Source organism: Micropterus dolomieu, linkage group LG15, assembly GCF_021292245.1.
Source record: "Micropterus dolomieu isolate WLL.071019.BEF.003 ecotype Adirondacks linkage group LG15, ASM2129224v1, whole genome shotgun sequence".
In the NCBI taxonomy this organism is placed as follows: Eukaryota; Metazoa; Chordata; class Actinopteri; order Centrarchiformes; family Centrarchidae; genus Micropterus; species Micropterus dolomieu.
Genome location: NC_060164.1, coordinates 17,412,718 through 17,436,220, shown reverse-complemented (window position 1 = coordinate 17,436,220; position 23,503 = coordinate 17,412,718). Strand labels below are relative to the sequence as shown.

The following is a 23,503-nucleotide window of genomic DNA, read 5'->3' as shown; positions in this document are numbered from 1 at the left end:
AACTTCTCCCTTTACACTTTATTTAACTATGTAGGAGAAAGAAAAAAGAGGAGCCCTATCAATGTGCTTCGCTTATTATGATTGACGATTGATGATTAAGTCCTCCAGCTGACACACACCACCAAAGCCGGTGAGTTGGAATTGGATGTGACACATACACAGTTCTGCGTGTTAGGTAATTCGTTGACGAGGGGCCAAATTCATTTATGGAACAGCGGTATTGGCAGGCATGGACACTCTCTGCAAAAACAACGATAATCACAGAGGTTTGGCGCGGCGTGACAAGGACTCTTCAGGGAAAGGCCCTTACACGCTGCTTTGTTGGCCGTTCCTCCCTAAGATGGAGGGAAACATCCGCCACTGTTCTTAAGATGAGAGTCGCTCGGAGCAGGAGGATAGGGGTTTATGTAAGGTGTGAATGATGTTTAAAGGGCTTGATTAGCACTTGTTGGATCTGTTTTGATGAAATAACTATTTCATTATTATATCTGGAATGTATATATTTTTATAAATATGAATGTAGCTTTGCCTTTTGGGGGGAGGCAATAAGTGATGTTCTTTTTTTTTTGTGGAATTGATGAAATAAAGGCTCTGATAAATTCCCTCTAATGAAACATGAGGGGGACCCTGTCTCAAGCCATTTAATCTCTTTTCGCATTCTCCATTTTTTCTGCTAATGAGCCTTATTGACAATCAAACAGAAGCTGTCATCCCCCAGGATGCAACACTCCCAGCCCCTGCGTGTTTGTCATAGTGTCCTGGCAATCAGAGCTGCCTGCAAGACCAGGCTGGCAGTTAGCGGTTCTCACAGCAGCACTGCCTGAAAATGGCACACTTCCTGTAGAGTTGCAGCTGCCACCTCTGCTACTTCCATTACTTTCTATAGCATGCAGATGTTGTATCAACATTCCCTGCCAAGGGGACTGCAATAACTGTGAGATTCATGCCATGTTTCAGAGGCACGTCAATTTCTCAAGTGGCACAATTAAAGAGGGAAATACAGTACCAGGTTTTTCACAGGCGCTGAAATCGGAAAAGGGCTTTTTCACTTTTTTTCCAAAGGGGGGCTGTTTCATAAGGGTTCAGAAATCCACCCAATTTTTACTGCCCTTTTCCTGAGTTGAGCTGTTCTGTAAGCCTTTGTGAGGCAGACCTATCGTGACCCACAGCGGATATGGAAATGGGGCTAAGGTTTTATGGGCCAAACGGATTGGACACAGTCAAGCTCAGGGGGCATGAATATTGGATGTTATTTCTGGTCCCTTTTTATGTAATCCATTGCCAATACATTATTAATAGATGATATCATATCCAGAACTACTGGACAAAGCACTACAGAAGGGTGCTATGAAAGGAGCTCTATGTGGAGACTGTGGCAGAAAATACAGTTCAGTGATATTATTTTATCACCGTAGCCTAACACTCCCTGACCAGGCAATCTTTAGTTGTAAGTGTAATTTTTGGTCTAAGTGAAGTTCATAGAAGGAATATATAGTGAATACTGTATTTCTACCAGGGGTAAATCCTGCATTTGTGGGTTTGAAATGCACTGAAACATTGATGAAGTATCAAATGACACCCAAATACAAGTTTAATGGATTTTGAAGCACTGGGATACTTTGCTCATCTCCCCTTGACTGCAGTGAGTGAAGTGGAAATCTTTGCGATGATCTAGAGTTTTCCTTGCAAAGCTGACTCCCAGTGTATAGTAGCATGGGAGCAGTGTCTTATCTGATGTACCGATTCACAGACAGGAGACGTTGCTAATGTGGGACTGTTAAAAAAGAAAAAAATGAAAAAAGGGTCATATTCCCTGTTTCAATGCAAATGTGGAATTGTTCAAAAAAGGTCATGCTCCCTATTTTGATTCATTGTCATCTTAAAGTTATGATCTCTAGTCGTGCAGCTTTTATGAGTCACAGTCACAGCTGTATCCCACTTATGTACTTCAAAACTTCACGAGAGTTGCAGTCGCTGTTTTTTTTTCCTTCACAAAAACACATCACTCAGCGTTTACACAAATCCTGTCTGTCTAAGAGCAAATCCTTAAAAAGTACCTCTCAGCACTGCCTATCCAGTAGAGAACATAAACTGTCTCCCACCTTTTAGTTTTATGGCCTGACTTGATACTGTACACATACTGGAACAAAGGTATTATCACATCCATTAAAAGTGAATGTATAAGCCCATCAATAAGAGTTACGTAGGGAGTGGATGCGTAAGGTAATATTCTCTTTTTAAGGTCAGTTTGAATTGTTTTTTCTCATGGGAAACGGCAGATTGATAAAGAGCAAACAAAACCTCTTTTCTGAATGCTTGTCCTCCATGGCCTCAATGAAGGTTTCATTCCTTTATATCATCCAGCCCAATTCCCAGCATGCACGGCCATTGTGGCTCTTTCAACTGGAGCTCTCCATTGACTGGCTCATTGTCCGGCCGCTCTTTTGTGTGCGCTATCACCAGAGCACAATCTTTCACCTGAACAGCACAGGAGCGCAGCCTGGATATGGTCACGTAAAAAAAAAAAACACTGAGTCACCCACGTAGATGCCAGGCTACACAATTAACCCAGTGCTAATTAAGAAATATTTGGCGCGTATATCAACAAATACAAATCTTGGCTGATGCTTGTTAATAACGCGGCCATTCGTCATGCCCAGACAACCTGCATCAGACAGAGATGTTCAATATTACTGCACAGGCTTATATTACTGAGAGAAGGGTTTTTTTGAAATATAACAATGCATGAGCAGATGTTTGAAGCGTGGCCCTCGGCAGCACAAGGCTAGTTAAGATCGATATTGCTTTCAATATTTCTTTCCTTTGACAGATAACCAGTACTGAGGAAAGTCTTGATAAGAGTGGCAACATATGGATGTAGCGAGCCTCGCTCTCTTTTGATTGCGTGACCCCTTGACCTTTGCCTGTGTTTGAGAGGGAGGCAGCCACATGGTACGGTGGGGGTCTGTCAGGCTCTGGTTATGGGGTATTATTGACCCAGGATTTATAAATATTTAATGCACACATTAAGATCATGGTGGAGGGTGGCCATTAGAGTTCTCCAATAAAGAGGCTCTCACGATGATTGAGTGGTGTGGCAGAGCTAGTAGCTGGTCGTTGGATACAGAGAAACCTGCTGAGACAATATACTGTACCTCCAGTCTGCCTGCCAGGCTTCCAAGCTCTTAAAACTGGCAACAACTGAGCAAACTTGTCAGAGGGTTTTTTTTTTCAGTGTACTTTTACCCTCAGGATTGTGCCTTGCCTTTTTTTCCCTCAGTTGGTTATTGTTTCTGTGATGAGAGACAGTTTCCTTGGTTTCCTTCATTTGGCAGAACGACTAAATAAATACACAGTTTGTGCAACATTTTGTCATTAAAAAACAGAGACAGCAGTAAGCACGATAGACCCAAACCTGTGTATGTGTATCTGAAACAGATAATGCAATGTTAGGAAGCAGATGTGTGGCTGTTGTTATCAGACACATTGGATTATCGAGGGGCTGATTTGATGCACAAGGCGATCGCAGCTGAAAATGAAATTGCTCTTTTGAGTGTATCTGTCCTTTGCGCTATCAGCAGCTCCTGGACTATCTCTCGTGCCGCAAGATCCTTGCATGCCGGTTGACATAATAAGCTGTGATATGCTGATTGCCGCTCAGGTTGCATTCGTTTAATTGTGCATTAAAGGGAGAGGTGGCCTCGGACAATGTTGCCTTGATGAGAAATTGACATTTTGTGACCTGCTCTCCGCGGCCACTCAGGATGCCAGATAAGATGCTCAGTTGTTTTTAAGAAGAACCACTATTCTTCCCTCAAACACTTCTATGCTTCTGTTTGACCCACTTGATGAGTATAGATTTCACAGTGGCCCCCCTTTCAGCGCTCAAACTATAAGAGGTTCAAAACGATACCAGCCCTTATAGACAAAGGATAACCTTGCTCTTTCAATGTATTGATTCTTTATTAACTAGGTGGCTTAATGCAATGAAATGAGGGATTTGAATGAGCCCCATTTGGGGTGCTTTGAATAAAAAGCTTGCACTGTTTATGAATGACTACAATGAACCTTTGAAGCACCACAGATGCAGGATATGCTGATACAAAGACCAGTAGGAATATGTCACAATGTCAGAGTGCTTTGCTGAAAGAATATGACTAAAGAGCAGTTTTCATCTTTTATGGATGTTACACTTTTCCACAGGTTTCAAACAATTATCTCTATGGCAAAGTCTAAACACTACAACTTACAGACGAATCACAGGTTTGTCCTCAGAAGTTTCTACTGTCTTTTTCTTTTGTCCTGATTGTCAGTTTGTCTGCCAGCCAAACTGTACTTTGAACTGAAGAAGTCCACAGTTGAGGAGCTATTGTGTTTTTACTGAAAATTTTAATAAAACATCACTTATTCATTTCTGTTTCCATTCCAAATGTTGACATTTTTAAATTTTCTTCCCTGTAAACACATGTAAGCTATGTGGCAGAGTCATAAGTGGTGAGTAAAAATGACTTCTATACATTCTACAAAACAGAAAAAAATACAACCACAAATGGAGTGTTTTTTTTATCTCCAAGGTTGTCCCTCATGCACATTAGTCTCTATTGGATCTTAACAACTATCATATGGGTCACAAACAATTTATTTGACAATACAACCAACAAAGTTTTCTCCAAAATGGTCTGTATAGATAATTTAAAATCAATATAAAAATAAACAATGAAGTTTGACTTCCCCTTTAAAAAATGGACAGAGAGTCTTGACGGAGTAACACAAATTTTGAGGATACACATGAAATATATGCACATTGCATTTCATCAAATACAAAAAGAAAACAAATGAAGGCAACAGTTCTTGGCTGAATTATCTGTGCTGCATCACTATATTAAGGGCATGACGATTAATACATACATAATGAAAAGCAATATACAAAATTTCAGAGATAAATACATTATTTATAGTTGATATGTTACAAAATTTCCCTCAGTGAGCGCAAGTGTGTATTTGAACAGAAATATGACAATGAACTACTATACTCCTACATTCTCAATGGATTTTAATTTTGTTTTTAAATGTTTTTTGTTGATCTAAAAGAACATGAAAAAGACAGATGTATAAATATTTAGCACAAGTTTGGCAATATCACAATAGTCTACAATTTTTAACCACATATAAAACACATAAGGGAGTTGGAGCTAGAAGGGGGAGACTGCTCCTCATCAACAAGAAACAGACTTCACAGTAGCCTAGGAATGCATTAATATACAGTGCTAGCAAAAAAGTTGAAAAACATGGCAAAACACACTTGCTTAAAAGGAAGCTCTAGACATGGAAGTACATCATATTCATCAACAGAGCAGTGTTTTGTACACGTCAGTGTGCTTGTTGAATCAAAGAGGATTTTTTTTTACTTTTGAAGATGAGTTCTAGCTACAATAAATTACAAAATTTAAGTTAAAATGCAGGAATGAAACATGATACAACCATACCCACCCAGCCCCACCCATTTTACGCGTATTTGTTGTACTTTTATGATCAATTTTCTACATTATATATCTTATATATTTTCCAGTTGAAATTCAAACTGTCTTGGCCCCTGTGTATTTTTCTCACACATAAAAATACAAAAAGTCACATTATAAAGACACACAACTGTTGTGAATCTATTAAAAGAGAGTTGAAACAGAAAAACAATTTCTGAAGTTCATTGGCAAATGTACTGTACATCAGTGTTTTTACTTTACAACCAGATGGTGAGTCCACAGAGTCCCTTCCAGTATTGAATGCGTGGTTGATTGGACATATCCAAGGCCGAAGCACAACCCGACAAGTATACAAAATAAACCCTTCATCATCCTGTGTCCTCTTGTGATAAAATGCAGGAAAAAAAAAAATCCCACAGAAAAAAAAATATTGTTCCTCATGAAATCCTTTTTTCTGCAGGTTTGCAAAAGTCATTTAGAAGAGGGGGGAAATCATTTCTTTTCTTTTTTTTCTTCTTCATCTTTAAAAACAGAACAAGCAGTTGACTATACATTACACCAGAGTTTTGCTGTGTGCTGAGGGGGTGTCCTGTGAAGTGGTAGTGTGTAGACTGGTGCTTGAGATGATGAAAGTGCATTTACATTGGAGGGACAACCAGGCCTGACATGGCTGGAAAAAACAGAGACAGAAAGAATACGATTAGTTTATAGGGCTAAAACAGGCATGGATATAAATATGAACATTGATAAAATAAAATCTAATTCTGTGTGTGTGCATGCATGTGCCTATGTGCTAGTGCGTGCGTGTGTGTGTGTGTGTGTGTGTGTGTGTGTGTGTGTGTGTGAGTCCAGCCATCTGACACTGCACAAGTGCTTGAATGTATGCCTTAATGTGCCTGTTTGCGTATGTGCCTGTGAGTGTTTGCCGTGTCCGCCAGCCTGCTGCTGCACGTCCTCCTAACGGGGAGAGTTTGAAAACCTCCCTCCTGCTCTGACATTTCAGCCCCCAGCATGCCAGTCTTGCTATGTGTGATATTTCTCCTGGCGTTGGGGTAATGGCAAACAGTGGCCCAGACTCCCAGGAGATGTGGCCGTGGTGACGGCAGAGCAACAACACGGTCACTTCCCACAATGCCACAATGCTACAGTACTAGACACTCCTCAGACTACCCTCAGATTCATTTCCTTCCTTTCCTCCCCTCATCTCTCCAACACTGTACAGCGCATTAGTCCTACATTTCCACATTCCCCAAGTCGTGCCTCTGCGTCATTATCTAAGAGAGATTAGGCAAGATCAAAGGTAGCTTCCGTTATCTTACCAAGACCATCTGCTTAGGATATCATTAGCAACTGTACCTCACCCTGAGAGTTTATATATTCAGAATTTCACACGTTTTAACAATTAGGCAACTAGTGAAGTGCTGGGATGATATATTATTATATTGCTCTGAGTATATTTGTAGAGTCATGGTTGAAATGCTTTTAAGTTTGCCAGCGCAGATGATGGCAAGGCATTGCTCATTAATTTCTGCACAACATGTATTAATAAGTATGAACGTGTAGCAAGATGAACTTTAATTTCCCACTTCATTAAGCCCAATGTTATTAATCTTGGGGCACACACTTCGGCTAAGCTTGTTTTCAAAGCAATCATGTTGGTCATGACACATGCACAAAACCTAATAAACATAATTACTAAAACAATTCTGGGAGGGTCTTTTCCTGCGACATCAGAGGGGATCATTTGTACGAAAGGGCAATAAGGATGTATGTTTGCGTGTGTTGTTTGCACAGACGTGAGATGGCGCTTGTGTGTGTGTGTGTGCAAAGACATGTTCTGTGTGCGTGTTTGAGTGTGAACTGAAAGGTGTAAATTGGCCTGTCAAAATGCATATATTTGTAATGATTAATCCCTCACCAAACCGGACAGAGGCCTGAGCAGCGGTATCTGACCAGTAGTCCGTAGGGAAGGGATGAGGGGGTGAGGGGGGCTCACCTTGCAGTCCGTTGCCGTTGGCGCTGGTGCAGGAGGGGGGTGGGGAGGCCTGGGGTCGGACCACAGGGGCGAAGGCGCTCTTTTGTTTAACTGCAGAGACGATAGGGAGGGAAAAGGAAGGGGGGTGGGAGGGAAGTGAGAACGTGCTGTGAGTAGTGCTGGAGAGGGAGAGGGCAGTTAAGGTAAGGCTGGGATAGTATTACTGCCAGGGGGGATACACGATCAGTACTCACAGGCCCCTACCATCAACATCTTGTCTGGTTGAACAAATACAGGTGGCATATGGTGAAATACACATAAAAATGAATATTTCTTCTACTCTGAGCTACATGTGTGTCCTCCGAAGTACTTAAACTAAACAAGCCCCTGTGAATGAATAGTAATATATTATCACCATCAATAATGTTATAACCCTGTCAGTAGTGATTCATAGAAGTGAAAACGAATGTGGGAGCTGGAATTAAATCAGCAGCAGCTTAGTGCTACTAGAGCCTGCGATAGTGGCAAGCTACTCACTTCCATATGGGGAGTTGGCAGAGGATCCGTTGAGGAACCCAGGGGAGCTTGGCACTCCCAGGTTCATGCCGGCATTGCCGTAGCCATTCATGCTGTTGCTGACGGTGTTGTAGCTCGACTGCTGCGGGGTGCTGCTGGAGATGTAGCCCCGGGGGGACACGCTGCTGGTGTTCCGGCTGTAGCCCACTGAAAAACATGGGCGGTAGATGGAAAGGGAAGTTCATTCATTTCAGTGCTTACCAGGGAAATGTTCGCTGATTACAGTAAATTATAATGGAAAGTTACTGCTGCAATCAAACATTTTTATATCAGCACAAACTGCAGATGCCAGTTTAATACGATAAGAATTTGGCACTTAATTAGGCCCTTGAACTGCCTATATCATAGGTGAGGATGGGGGCAGTGAACCCGGTGTTCAAAAACCTAATTTAGCTATTTTTTTATTTTAATGAGAAAAAAAGAGTGAAATTTAACTATTTACTATATTTTTTATTTAATTTTGCTGCAAACCCCTTGGAATCCCCTCAAGGACCCCAGTGGGTCCCTGGACCCCACTTTTGAGAACCACTGAGTTACGGAGCATATCCTAAATCACATACCTTGGTCATTCCCTTGTGACTCAGACACATTGACTGCTAGCTGGCTGCTGAAGGAGTTGACTCCCATCATGCCGTGGGAGGCTGTGTTAGCGAGAGAGGGGATCTGGTTGTGGTTGCGGGGAACGCTGTACAGGGCCTCGGCGATGTCAGCTGCCCTCTTCAGAATGATCTCCTGAGAAGCACAGAGAAGGTAGAGGTTTTGTTATTTATGTTTTTTCTTATAGCTGTGCCTTCGCTTTGATGCATGGTTCATGGCTGTATGGTTAACACATGTAGCCTACATTGTTCCAGATATAGTGGAGAAAATACCCTTTGGTGATACTGTCAGTATATTTTCAATGCTTTCTTATTCGCTGAAGCAGCTGTGTGGATACAGACCTGATTGTTGTGGGGCATTCCATACAGAGCTTCAACAAGATCAGCCGCCCTCTTCAGTAGCACCTCCTGATGAGGAAAACAGGAAGAGTACATGTTAAGACCAGAATATGTTTGAGACCCCAGTGGTCCCAACATTACACAGCAGTGTCGTGCAGTGCTTTAGAAATGTTTACATATTCAACCGCCTAAATAAAAGCCACCCTGATTTAAGAGGCACCAGTGCTGCGTTTATACAGCACTACCACTTTACTGCTTCCAACCATGCAGAGCAGTGAATAATGTTCCCTATCTTAATTAAACTGGCATAGTCCTTTAAAAACAACACCTCACCCCTGATTCTGGGCTTCACGTTTGCTCTGGAGTTCAGTGCCGAGTCCCCTCTCTTCAGAACAATAAAGTGAATTAGCTCTGGGTTAATCTAGTTCTGTTGTAATGACATTAAGGAATTTTTCAATTAACCTCTTTGACTGGCTGTTGCAAAGGACTTCACAAATGACTTCCCATCCAGCAAGAGCTGGGTGCTTGTGCCTTGGGGACACGGATGCTCAGGATGTGGTCTTATCCATGTCTGCATGCTTGCCCCCGCTTGACAATGCGGATTAGCTGTGTTGCTTTGGCTCTTAACACTGAAAATGAGTTGGCCCCGGATCCTGTTCCCCCCACTCTGTTCCAGGCTTTTAGCAAGGTGGGGTTTGGCCCGTTTGTGTGTCTTTATCTGCTCTTTGAATTCAGCACTTACAATTAAATCCCTCTCGAGCGACCAGACTGCTCTCTTTGTTTTCTATAATACAGAAGGCAATATGCTCTATGAAAACCCTCTTCTCCTTTTAGAGTGCATTTAATCTGACAAAGGCAAGTTGCAGACATGGCTGTTGCGTGTGTTTTTAAAATGCTCGCTTGTTGTCACCTGCTGTAGAGCAGAGATTTGTCGACTGCGCTGTTAGAACCCTGGTTAAAAGCAATGCAAATCTGTCACCAGAAACATCTCAGATGGTGCTTGTTTTCTTCCCACATTCGCTGTGTTTTCTTTTGCGGGCCTCGGTAATTTGTCTGAAGTGTTCCATCACTTGGCAATAGCAGTGTGGGATTAAGACGGCAGCTGCCGTAAATGAATGTAAACACAGCCTTCGCGCCTTCAAACAGCGGCCTCCAAGACTTGGCCTGCATTTCCAAGGCACAGCCTATGTAGTGTGTACGGAGTGTGTGTATGGGCCCTTTCATCCTGAGGAGCATATCTACCACAGCCCTTGATTTATCAAGATGAATCACTGTAGAAGCCACTTCCAGCGTATGCCATGCTCTCTTATAGAAACATATCGCTTAATCCACCCCAAGTTACCGGATGGGTGGCTCTTAGAATGGGCATTTACCTCTGAAATTGGTGTGTATGCTCAACGTTGCATGCATCTAGTTTGCATACAAATAAAGAATTATGGTTGTCGTGAGGCAGGTAGACTAAATGAGAGGACCAGCTGTCTTGATGTGTTCTCATCAGGCAGAACAGATTTTTCTCTCTCTTGCTGAGTGAGATAAAGTGGTTTTCTTTCTTTTTGTCTGCAGTTAATAATTACCAATAATCTATTCTATCATATTTCAAGATCTCATACATGGCTCTCAATTTTAAACAACAATTAAAGCAATTAAGACTGTCGCGTTCACAAGCCATGTTTCATTCTCTGTAAAACGTCCTCTCCCTCCTTGTCCATATGGTACTTTGCAGCAGTGACATAAGGACAGCTTGGAAAAAGGAGGAGAAAAAACGATATTGCCTCTCATCCTTAATCTGTCGTTTACCGCGTGGTGTCTTAACTAACCAAGCTGACTCGCAAGGCTATGCTTAAGTGGCAACCTAGTCATATCCGAGGATGATGAGAAGTGCTGCACCCAATCAAGGAAGAAGTTTGTTTTCTTCTGACGAGACGCTTTCATGCGTATCAACTCACGCTGTGAATACGATTAACACGGAATAGTGTTCTGAGGGCATTTCCATGTAAATCTCAATACTACTCCAGCATAAGTGTAATTGGCTTTCTTGTCATGGAGACATATCAGAACACACCATGTTAAATTGAAACAATTAACGGCCTCAAATGATTTCTGTTGTTCTGTGACAAATGCGTGACAGATTTCTGCTATTGTCTGCCTTGCTTTGCATAAAGGTCTCGTGTTCAACAACTGTTTAAATGGGGCTGCTCAGATGACAGATCACCTAAGATTTAGAGGCGGTTTTTCCGTTATTGCCGAGAAGAAATTAGAGGAAGCCATAACAAATTATGTGTTATAAAAAATATCTAACAATGAGGAGAAGTGGTCTAAAACAGCGCTGAATGTGATTCTTCAAGCACTAGATTAACATGGATGTTGTATTTATATTATCACAGTTAATAAAAGAGGGCCTAGGTTATGTAGCTTGGAGTGCTAATGCCATTATAAAACTGTAAGGCAATTACTCTGTTAGCTCTAGCCTGAGGTAATGAATGCATTTAGAAGCATGGGGCCATTAGATGAAGGTACTTCAAAGAGCACAGGAAGAGAGATTCATTTAAATACATGGGTAATTGCTTGACATGAACACATTTGTAATATTTTCTCCTTGTGGATTACACAAAGAATTGGAAAAGAATGGGCTTATGCTCATTTTGGGAGGAAAGAAAAGAATCCAAAGCAATCAGCTTAATAATAAAACAATATTGAGTTTCCACTTTTAATTTCATAATGAATCTAATTTGTTACAGAAGAGAGAAATTGAGTGTGATATAATGTGATATCCAGTCTATTTGTCCATTACTGCCAGAGGGCACAAAATGGTATTATAAATTGTCTTTTTTATATTATGAATAGAAAATTGTTTTATAACAAGATCTTAAAAAGGAGGGTGAATTCCAAAGTCTCTCTTCACTTAACGCGATGCCCGCAAACCAATCTCCTTTCTCATCACTTGACTGCTCACACTTATTACTTTCATATTCACCCTGGACTTTGCATTGAATTTTTATATCTCCACTCCTCCCACAGGGTCAGACTGTCATCTACGATGTTGTCTTAGAATTACGAGGTAAACTTCAATCAGAGGCAGCTTCCCCCCTTTTTTCTCTGTGTAGCAACAATATTAGCGTGCATCCCTTGCTATCCATGAGCACTCCCATATTGGCTTTCTGTCTCCTTACAATTACCACGTGTCTTACTGGTCCCAGGGAGAAGGCTGGTGGAAATCAATATAGCGCAGTAATATTATCAACTGGAGGGTGAAGTCATGGGAGGGGGGGTAGAGGCGGTGAGTGGGCTTGGTGTCGATTTGCCTTTCTGCTAATGCACACCGCGCGTCCTCCAGCTTTATCTTCTTTTTATAGAGTCTCCCAACCTCACCTGCACCCTGTAATGGCTGTTCTCTATATGCTGTTTCTGTTTTCATTCCAAATGTACATGCCAGCCTCAGCCTGCCGCAGGCTGTTTTATTGGGAATGTGCTTTTGACCCCGAGAGCTGACCCTCAGATGGCAAGCTTAACAATGACGAATCACTTGGTGGGATCATTTACATGCCCCCTGAACCCCATATTTGGGTCCATTAGAGAGCAAATCAAATATTTATGTTGTTTATTGGAAGTGCAGGGTTTCATCTCACTCTGTGATTGTTTCATGCAAAGGCTGGGAGACCGTGCTATATTAAGTATACGCACACCCGGGAAACTAATCTTGGGTTCAGTGTCAAAATCTGTCTCACAGCCAACAGCGCTTTTGTATTCAAGGAAAGAAGTAAGGTTTCTCTGTAATAAAGCTGTGTTTAACATTGTTACTGTCTTTGTTCAAAAGATGTGGATTTCACAAAGACGCAGTGACTTTATAAAATGGAAACAGTGTAGCTAGATTGACCAGTGATGCCTGCGGAGATAGAGTAAGTCATGTGGATATTAAAGGTAAGTGTACTTTACCTGTTGGTCTACGTTTACAGTTGAAATTAGAGTAACATTTCATGTCTAGGTGTTGTTTCCTGTCTCCACAGGGACTGAGTCTAATTGAAACACTTCATATACTGAACCTGGGACTTGCTGTGATGTTCCATTTCTCCACATTGCCTTGGTCAAACGTCTATAGCTACCACACAGTCTGTTCTTTATTAAATTGTCCGTTGGACGTTAATGATATTGCTGTGTTGCATGCTGGGATTTAATAGATAAGGTCTTTAAAGGTTTTACAGTATTATTAAAACTCTGAGGTGGCCACCACTTTACTACATGCCAAGGGGTTTTGAATGTACTAATCAGTCATATTATTACACTTGACACATCTGGAACGTCAGTCACCAAAATTGTTACTGGCAGGGTGGCAATTAGTGAAAATACACAGATAGATTTTATCAATCGGAAATGGAAAGAGCAAAATAATCAAAGGGAATGAAAAAAGTAAAAGAATCAAAGAGTTTCTACAGGGGAGGGAAATAAAAAAAAGAAACACGTGCACCTTAGTTTTCATGCTAGGTCTTATATCAATATGGCAGCCTATTCATGTGCCACACCAGTGTGTCTATAACTGATGTGGCTTTCAACTCCTTCACCCAGGTTCAAAAGAAAACAATAAGAAAGCCAAAGCATAATAACATGCAGTCTTTGTCTATTAGCTGCAGTAAGACTAGGGGGTTTACGGCACAGGGTTCTGTAAACAAAAGATTAAACCAAATCGAGCTGCAGAAAATGAAAGGAAAACATGAGTGGGGTAATGAGGGTGCAGACGTCGTTTCTGACCAGATTACCATCTCCACAGACTACTGGAGAGGAAAACGCCTGATTGAGCTATTTTACCACACAGAGAGTTTACGCCTCTCTCCACACACAAAACCAATACCATTACCATGCTGGTTAGTGGGTAAGCCACATATGTGAAGCAAAGCTGTCACGGTTTGGGGTCACAGTGATCTGCCTTGATGGTAATGTTGTGTTTATTTGTCATATTTAGAGTATTAAGGCATTACAACCCAGACAGCTCTGTCTCTTAGCTGTTCTGTGTTTTTCTAGGCTGCAGAGACACTGTACTGACCTTTGGTAACCTCTCAGGATCGCCAGGGTGTCTGGGGATGACCTTCTGCAGCCTCTGGAAACCATAGTCAATGGTTGGCTCATTCAGGGCTGAAAGAAAGAAAAGGAAGATGAAAATTGGTTTCAGGGCTAATTTTGACAGAGACAGGAAGAAACTAATTGAGAAATCTGTTGGAGTTTACAGTATAAAAGTCATTTCAGAATTTCCTCAGGGGTGAGACGATGTTTTATGAAACATCACCGGCTGGGAGGGGGCAAACGACAGAAAATGACACGGGTTCCTCTGACACTTGTGTCACCAAGTGTTATTCCATTAACAGTCATGATGACCTACATCAGTCTGAGAATCCTTCAGAAGGACCCTCCCCCTTTTTATCTGCTTGAGTATATTGACTACAGAAAACTACATAGAGAGGTCTTTTAATCTAACAGAGCTTTAATAATCTGTGAAAGGCTGTCCACACATTGATCTAGTGTAAGTTGCTGTCATTTCACCCTTCTGCACCAACTGTACTGCAACACTGGGCCTGTGAAATACGGCAGCGGATCCCATGGTGCTATTAATCTCTCCCACCCCTCAAATAGTAATCTGGGGCATGAGGCATATTGGGCGATGAATCAGAGGCACAAAGTAAATGAATCATAACCCAGACTTTGGTGAGAGCAGGGCGTTTTATGTCTGACAGTCCTAATGGGTAATTGAAGGCTTCCTTACAGCTCCGCCTGATTCTAAACAATCATGTGTACACTCATAGGCAAGACAAGGCAAGGGAGGGAGGGCAGAGGAGAGAAGGAGGGGAGGAAAGGAGTAGAGCAGTCTAAAGGGGGAAGGAATGACTTAATAGAGAACATCACTTCTCAATGTAGATATCATTTTCAGGAGAGTAACTCCGCCGAGCAAGGCGCTTCATAAATCAATGGCTTTCTATGGAGACTAATAAGAGCTGCCTGCCTCTATTCATTGTTCAGCCTGTAATTTGGCCCATCACTCATTACTCAGCATGTAATTTCAGCATTAACACTACACAGCTCGCTGAACCTGCTGAACACCAAGAGAACGTGAAAGCAAGTGAACTACCCCCCCCCCCCCACACACACACACACACACACACACACACTCACACACACACACAAACGCAAGCAGGGCCACTGAAGCACAAGCTAGGGAGTCATGGCACTCCTCCTCCTTCTTTTGTTCCCCCCTCATCTAAATACACATGCAAGCATGCTCACGCACAACCTATGGACACACACACACACGCGCGCTTACTGTACCTACTCACGCATAAAAACAGCAGTCATGTACTCACATACATAAGCACAATCGAACACATGCACCACTTCTGCCAAAACCTGAAAACAGTAATTGCCAGCTCGACCGTGATCAAATGGAGCAATTATGTGTTCAAGCATGGACAATGCACGGTGCTAATCGATAGCAAGGATCCAGCTTGCAAATACAGTGGTATTCTGCCCTGCCATCCAGGCACACCTGAATAAACGCCCCACCGCAACAACATACACTGCTGGGAATCTGATTTGACATGTCATCATGCGTCCCGATACGACAATGGTCTGCTTTGGAATGTGGGGGGGCACCATCTTCTCCTTAATAAAGGATTGATCTGCCGTATTGATCGCACATGACAAGGCTGTAGCAAGGAATTTGCCCCCTTTCTTTTGTTATTTCCACCCCCTTTTTTATCTATGCACTCTGGCAGTCCCGTACATGTGTACATACACACAAGCATGTGCATATGTGTGTGCGTGTGTGTGTTTGTGTGTGTGTGTGAGTGTGAGTGCACGTGCCCAGCTGAGAGAGTGTATGTGCACGGCAGCCCTGCCAGACCCCGCTGCTCAGTGTGATGTAAATTGTGTATGTGTAAAAAGCACTCCATAATCAGGCCATCCATCATCAGAGGCTGTCAGTGGGCTCTCTCAGGGTGATACATCACGCTCTCCTGTCCTCTGCCTCAGCTGGGGCCTACACAACCCGCCAGGCATGCTGGGAACACAGCCGGAGAGACGTACAGTACAGGACAAGACCTAGGCTGGGAGAGGTGTTCTGTTTGATGTGCCTTTCCAATGATAATGATGCCCTACTGTAAATGCAGACCCAAGAATTATGATGAATGTGATCTGGAGGGTATACCCTTTATCAGCGTTTTTTTTACAACTTACATACAGTATTAAATGCCTACATATGGAGAAATTTAAATGTGTCAAACAGAACAAAAGTTACATTTAAACTTGTCTGAGTTTAAAACATGGCTCAGTGTTCTGCAGTCGCAGTCCAAGCGTCAGGCATGATCTCCGCATGTCGACATGTCGCCATCTCATCTATCATGGAGATGATCTTTGTAACAACCCCAGCGTAATGAAATTGGTGACACAGACCGCCATCTGCTATTGATTTCATGCAAATGCTTTTGACAGCTGATGGAGACTTGCATTAGCGCTAAACGGTGCTGTCAGTTGATGAGTTGACAGTTTTGTAGTCATGGCATGTACACTGGTGCAGACAGACACAGACAATGTCAATAATCCTGTAAGAGCTGCTGATGATATATACTGAGGACTTATATTGAATCTGGACAATAAATGTGTTACATGTGTATTCATCGCATTGCTCTGCACATTTTTTCTTCCGAGCAAAGATTTTCCTTCATCCGCTGAGCTTTCACAAGAATCATTGGGACCACTCTTCTTACTTTTTCTTACACCACACACATTGACAGCAGCCTTGCCTCCCCTCTTTTCCTCCCACCTCTTCACCCTATGTCTTTTTTAATCCTTGGCACATCATTATGTTCCAACTTCACACTCTGTCGTAAACTTAAACCACTCTCTTCTAAAGATATAACAGGCAAATCATGCCCTTGCATGACTCCATGCATGCCAGAATTAGTTTGGCCCTCCTCGTCCTTCCAACACAATATGGTGAAAGGAAGGGGGTGAGGGTGTGGAAGGAGCGTGTGTGTCCCCCCCTCCCCGTAAGGGTTCTCAGTTGCTGCAAGGAAACATGAAACCCTCCACACACATCCCATAAATCCTGCACTGGGTGGGGAGTCTAGCTGAGGGGAGGAGGGACCGAGGAAGGAGGGGGGATCAGAGAGGAGGCATGATAGGGTTGGGTAGGGTTGGGTGGGGTTGGGGGGGGGGGTCGTTGGCACGTTCCAGTCACGCCCGCTTCCCGGCTCGCAGCCAATCAATCCACTTTCCTGTTTTAGAGGCGGGTAATTATGAGGTGGAGAGATTGTGTGACCTCTCACCCCTGCTGCATTACTCGCCTGATATTAAGATAAATTGCCTGATTTTGGGTAAACATATGCTGCAATTCAAACTGTCAGCACTGGTTTGCTCAGGGATAATTTGTATTGATCTCCTGGCTTCTTCCCCATTTTGCTTACTGACCTCATGGATAATTAGAGAAAAAGAGACACGGGGAGGTAAGGCAGGGCTTGCATTTGAATACTTTGCAGGAGAGATGAAGAGCACATGGGAAAGGGGGCCGAGGGAACATTATGGACTAATAGAATTTTCATTTTCTCTCATTTTCTGTTCAGATTTAGACAGGTTGCATGTTCTGTCCAATTACAACGCTATGTTTTTTCCCTGCTTGTGGCAGATATACAGAGATATAATTGTTCATAGATTTGTTTCCGTAGTTGGAGAAGATTAAAATTTAACAGAAGTAATGAAACAATAAAGTGACAGCAAATATCAAATTTAACAGCTGATAACCAAAAGAATGATTGCCATATTTGAGTAAAAGGAACATGGTAACTGATTTCTTGACAAAGTAATCAGTACATGGAGGTTAGGAAAAACATTTTTTCCAATATTTCAGTGTTTTTTTCACTCTAGAGAGTGAATGATCATGTTTCAGAATATGAAGAAATGGAATGCATGACTCGGTGTGCAGCTGTGACCATATCATTTCCAATTTTGAATATCACGCATGCGCACAAGCATGCATGGCAGGGCTTCAGTGGAATTCCTCTGCCTGGAATGTGTACTTCCCAATCATATTTTGATCTAACGCCTTAATCTGCCCGTCCTTTCATGGTAGAAACACATTTTCTCTGAGAGCTTCTTGAGCCGCCCCAGCTAGCCACTTTACTTAAAATGTAGAGTGGATGGCCTGTACATGGCATCTGAGCGTGGTCTGCTGCTTCTTCTCCATGTTTTCTAGAAATAGGACACGAGTAACCGCTCTACAGGAACTGTGTAACATGGCTGACGTTGGCAGCCAGAAGTGCTTACATGGCAATACATCACTGTGTGCCCTCGGCCTATATGGAAGTGGACTGAACACATGTATTGACTTACAGTATTGGGGTATAAACATAGGGAAATGTTTGAGCAAAGCAGTAAATTTAAGGGAAATTGTTCCTTGTTAAGTCTATGAGCCTGAATAGAAGCCCGCACAGAGTACTAGCATTCCTGCCAGCCATTACAGCTTATTACGATAACTCTATCTTTCCAGGAGATAAAAACCTAGCCTTGTTGCCATTTGCCAGCTATTACTTTCGCTAATTATACTTAACTGCTTCGAGCTTATCTCCACTCCTCCTACACCATTGAGCAGTTATTTTTTTCTTTCCCCTTAACACAAATTAGAGGTGGAGTGGGAGTTGGAAAGGGGGAGACAGATAAACAGCACAGGCAGAAGTTCATTCAAGTGTTATTGCATTTGTGACTTGTCAAACAGTCTAACTGAAGCCTTCTAGGCACCTGTGGTCTGTTAGATGGATGCAGTTCAGAACAGCATCAACACACATAATGACCTAGTCTCTCTGATGTTTAGAGTCTACTGGAGACATAGAAAGAGTAAATATCTTCGCAGTGTTACTATAAGGATTAAAACTTAAATGCTGTGCATACAAAGAAGATAAGATATTCAGAGGTCATGCTACTGCTCCACAGTATAGATATGTTCCAGTGTTGAGAGAAGAGAAAACACGCATGCAGATGTAGAGACCATCTTCAAAAAACCAAACCAAATTGGAATGTTCACAGCAAACCCACGCAAAGCAAACCTCATCTGTTTTAACACTGACCATATCATCTCCATCCACTGCAGCCAGTTATCACTGAGTGATTCCATCTCCAGTAGTCTCAAGATGAACAGGAAATTAAAATTTCAAAGATCTGCAGTTAGGATAAATCAATGGAGACAGATCAATGTTCATTGAAATTTCATGAACTTTGAGCCAATACAGATGAAAAAACCTAGACAGTTACAGTCTCCAGCAGATATTGCTCCTGCAACAGATAAAATGTAATTAACACGGTTAAAAGGGAGCACTGTTACAGATTGCACATCCATAATTTCAGACTCCCTTCATATCGGTCGTATTATTAGAAAGGCCCAAAGACACCTGTTCAATCCTCTTAGATGACATCTAAAGTATGTGTGCCACTTCTCTAAGGACACCGGCGGACTTTCACACATTACCGGCCAACAGAAATCAAATGGGCTCCCTTCACAGCTGATTGCAAGCGCAAATTAATATTGTAAAATGAAGATCAATACATGGACGGGGCACAGATCGATGACGGCTAAATTACGGCTGCGTTTTCCCCCTCATTCAAGATGAGTTGTGTTTTCCTCTCAAAGTCAATACCGTGCTGCCTCCCTCATTCATTTCTCAATAAACTTGCCGATGAATTTCAATCAAAATGCAGCAGTGGAGGAGGGAGGGGAGGAGTTCTTTTAAAGCCCGTTGGGTGTGGATCATGCTGAAAATGGGGCAAGAAGAGGAGGTAGAGAAAGGAGGAGGAGGAGGAGGGGAAAGATCCTCGTCTATCAAGAGCCCCCTCCCTGCGTCCTCCGTCTATCTTTCCTGTGGCAGAGGAGTGATGCTGTGACTTAGTGAGGACAATCCATTTTAAGAGCCATTACAAAACAGACCTCTAACGATACTGTGGGACAAAAAGTGGGTCCAATTAAAATTAAATCAATGAATACCATCCTTACTGGGAGAAAAAACACACCCATACTTTCATTTTTCTCTTGAAAAGATACCCACAATACATTTCACAGAGCGATGTAGTGGGGGGAAAATACATGCTCAACTGCAAGTACTTATTTCAATCAATTTCCCGGAGCTGGATTTCACAGGTCACTTGCTGATAACACGCTGTGGAATAATGCCACAGTGTGCTTCTCAAAGCCTACCTGACAAGCTGCCTGACAGTGGGGGAGTGCAAGCACGTGTCACGTCAGCCCTCTAATTGGGCACAAGGACCTTCCTCCGTGGAACCTTGTCGCGCGCCACACAAGCTCACAAGGCCTTCAAACCAGGCCCATCTACACTTGGCAACGACCGTCTGCTCCAGTCCTGTGGAGCTAGTGCTAAATACCAGAGTTGTAATGAGACAGGCAGGTATGGGGATATGGCTAGTGGATAACACGCTTTGACACATGCTAAAACTGTTGTGCCAACTGGTTACAACCTACTTGACTGTGGCGATGACATTTATAAATGTCTATTTCATTCTTACTTGCAGCAGTTCATACTGCAGAGTCGATTTTTTTTAATCTGCAGATAAATAAAAAAATTATCTCAAGCCTGAAATGCTGTGTGTAGGAGATTTAGGGATTTGAAATCAACAATGCTTATACGTAGTATTTGGTGTGTGCGTTTAAGTCCTCCTCTAAAGCTAATGTGTTTACATACTTCCTTGAATGCCTTTGATTATAGCATATCTTTGCTGTAGGCCACACCCCATCACTGACCAGTAACCAACAGAATACCAAACCCAACCCTGCAGGACAGGAAATGAAAAGGAAGCTGTCCATCTGATCAGCTTCTGAGTCTGGGACTTCAAAGTGACGGCAGGGTGGAGAGGAGACGCAAGGATAGACCCAATTCACGAGCTCAACAGCACAGGGCCCTATCTGATGTGCTCCGATAAAGACGTCCGGGTTTGTTTATTTAAATTTTTAGAGAGGAGGGTCCAAAACTGCAGCAATTTGTTCCTCTTTGTAAGAGTGAAGTGAGTTTAATTTTGGATTTGAAAACTGGATATCACTATTTATATCTCTGACTTGCAGCACTAAAAGGTTGCCGGTTAAGTTTAGGTGGACATCTATTGTACATGCATTTAAGGACAGAATTTCTTTTAAGATTCATAGAGTAATATGTAGTTGAAGCTTAACTAAAGAGACCTCACTTCTGCACTATGAACATTTTCCTTTTTCTATCTCTTACAGTGCTGACATTTCTTGATCTCCACCAGTATTGAGTGAAGCACACATGACCCCTTTGTCCTTATGTTGATGAATGACTGCCTCATACCCATTTTGTCAGATTTTGGTGCAGTGGAGTCGATAGCGTCACCTTGACGAGGAAAGTTTGTGATCCATCAGCCCTCAAGGCTGTCTGGCCTCAACTAAGGCCTGGCAAGAGCAGCTCACTGTATGGGGCATCTACTCCATCCAAAATCCTTCACCCAGTGTGCTGCGATCTTGTGAGGTCGAACGAATGGCTCTTATTACTGCCACTTTACAGTGAGGGGGAGAAAAAAAAGAAAAAAGGAAAAAACACTTGACTTGTACTAATAGCTGAGAAGCCATGCTGGTCACCAAAGGTCTGAAGACGAAGCACCCTGTCAGTGCCCAGCTTGGGAAATTAGCAAATAATGTTCCCTTCCCCCTGACAAATGTGTGACAGCTCGCCTTCGCCAATCATTCTCTCCTAACGTTATGATGCATGTCCTGGATCCCCACTGGAGGATACAGGCGAAGTTTACTGACCCTCAATTTACCCATGACAAATGGGGTCCCGGTAAATGTGCGTTTTCTGGGGCGCGGAAGGGGTTCATTTTAAGCAATCCTGGTTATGTGGATGTCACTGATTAGGATAAATAGTGCCTGAGTCGGTTTGGACTGCTTGCAGAACCGTATTACCAAGGGCCTGCATCGTTGCCCCTGGAGGGGAGCACTCGTGGAAACTTGGCCAAGACAGAAAACCAAAAGCTCTGATGCAATTAGGAGCTTAAATTGAATAAATTGTATGGTCAAAGTTTTTATTTATGATTTACTTTTTCATACAGTGTTGTGACTATGCAGTAAAAAGGTTAGAGTGCTGCAAATGAGGCTGAAAATGAAGACTTTCTCTTTAAGAGATATCTGATTAAACCAGCATGTACTGTTTGCAGTGCTTAATAAAGTGGAAAGTATAATAAAGTATTGACCTCAGGTACAGCCAGGACTCCTTTTTATTTTCTACAACCTTGCTGACAGTTGGACCAATGGATAACCAATACATGGATTAGACAGAGGACAAGCTAGCAAGCTCCAAGGGACAACATTTTGTTAGAAGGTAAAAGGTATAGACTGTAAAATAGCAAAAATAGCCAACATGTCATTCCTTTAAAAATGTACCAATTAAAGTACAGACACAAGCTCCTTGAAGCAGTCTGTAAACTATAGCCCACTAAAGTTTTATATAGTATGTCTGTTTGTCTCATTAGTGTTTTAAACATTCAATAGTCAATGCCAACAGGATTATTTGACATACACTACAGGGTGCTCTCTTTCTGAGAATGGATTGTGAGTTTTGGAGCCGTTCCAGGGTACTAACCCGAGTGAGGACGTGTCCCTCTGCTGTTCGAATTGGCTTCAGTCTCTTCTGTGTTGACTCTTGGTAATTTGTTATAATTTCTTAAATTGAGCGAGTTAAATCTCCACAATTAGGGTGGTGGTGCAAGAAGTGTCAACATGAAGGAAAAAAAAAACGTCTAAAAAGGCACTCCTCTCAAGCCGTGCTCTCAAGTTACGCTTGAAGCCATACACTTTGATAACTAGATCTTTGATATGCACATGTTGCTCTCCAATGTGACACCGGAAAATTCTGTGCCTTTTGGACAGCACTGTGTCACTACATGCCCTTTTCAGCCCATGTAATTTGCTATTGTAACTCCAGGTCATTTCAAACCTATTTGCTCGTGTAGTGCCATATTTTTTTTCAAGTGGCGTAGCACAGAAAGAAAAGCTATGCTTTGAATTGAGCTGTTTCACTCTTAAACAAATGATCCGCTCTCTCGCGCTCAATGCATCAGCCCATTCACTTTTTAATGTCTGTGAGAAGTAGCTAACATCCCTTCACCTAGCAATTACTGTACATATGGAGTCAGTGATACCTAATTCTAGCGTTATGCATTCTGCGCTCTTTAACGGTTTCATTCTCTCAAGTGTCAACCCTTGTACAATAAGGGTGAGCCACACAGGGAATAGCAGAGCAGAGGAGCCGGACCTGTCTATTGGTGACTTTCTCTTTTAATTCAGCGCACTAATCAATTGTACCACCGTTGCCTCCAGGGGTAATTGTATCTTTATACTAACTGGAAGTGAGTAGGAACCCAGGGAAGACAGAGAGAAAGAATGGGGGGGGAGGGAATCAACAAAGATAGAGAGAAGGGGACACGTTTCCCAGTAAAACCTGATGGTAATCATCCCAATCCGCTTAGCCTCTGTGACTAATGGGGTCTGT

At 42.5% G+C, this 23,503-nt stretch overlaps 1 protein-coding gene and 1 long non-coding RNA gene across 5 annotated transcripts in view; one reads left to right on the top strand and one right to left on the bottom strand.

Moving 5' to 3' along the window:
* Positions 1-5,555: 5,555 nt before the first annotated feature.
* The window catches only part of LOC123984395 (transcription factor COE3), a 66,059-nt gene continuing 48,111 nt past the window's right edge, over positions 5,556-23,503 (bottom strand). For 2 of the 4 annotated variants that reach the window (XM_046071251.1, XM_046071252.1), the window contains exons 11-16: positions 14,002-14,090; positions 8,970-9,035; positions 8,592-8,763; positions 7,993-8,178; positions 7,399-7,566; positions 5,556-6,150 (exon numbers count right to left, since the gene is read on the bottom strand). In XM_046071251.1, the coding sequence (XP_045927207.1) occupies positions 6,119-6,150; positions 7,399-7,566; positions 7,993-8,178; positions 8,592-8,763; positions 8,970-9,035; positions 14,002-14,090 (713 nt within the window). In that variant the 3' untranslated portion in view covers positions 5,556-6,118. The remainder of the gene's footprint in view (positions 6,151-7,398; positions 7,567-7,992; positions 8,179-8,591; positions 8,764-8,969; positions 9,036-14,001; positions 14,091-23,503) is intronic. The other 2 variants (XM_046071253.1, XM_046071254.1) reach the window with 1 other exon arrangement.
* On the top strand, positions 20,663-22,209 carry LOC123984396. The gene is made up of 2 exons (XR_006828436.1): positions 20,663-20,934; positions 21,223-22,209. It is a non-coding gene; the product is annotated as an uncharacterized LOC123984396 (long non-coding RNA).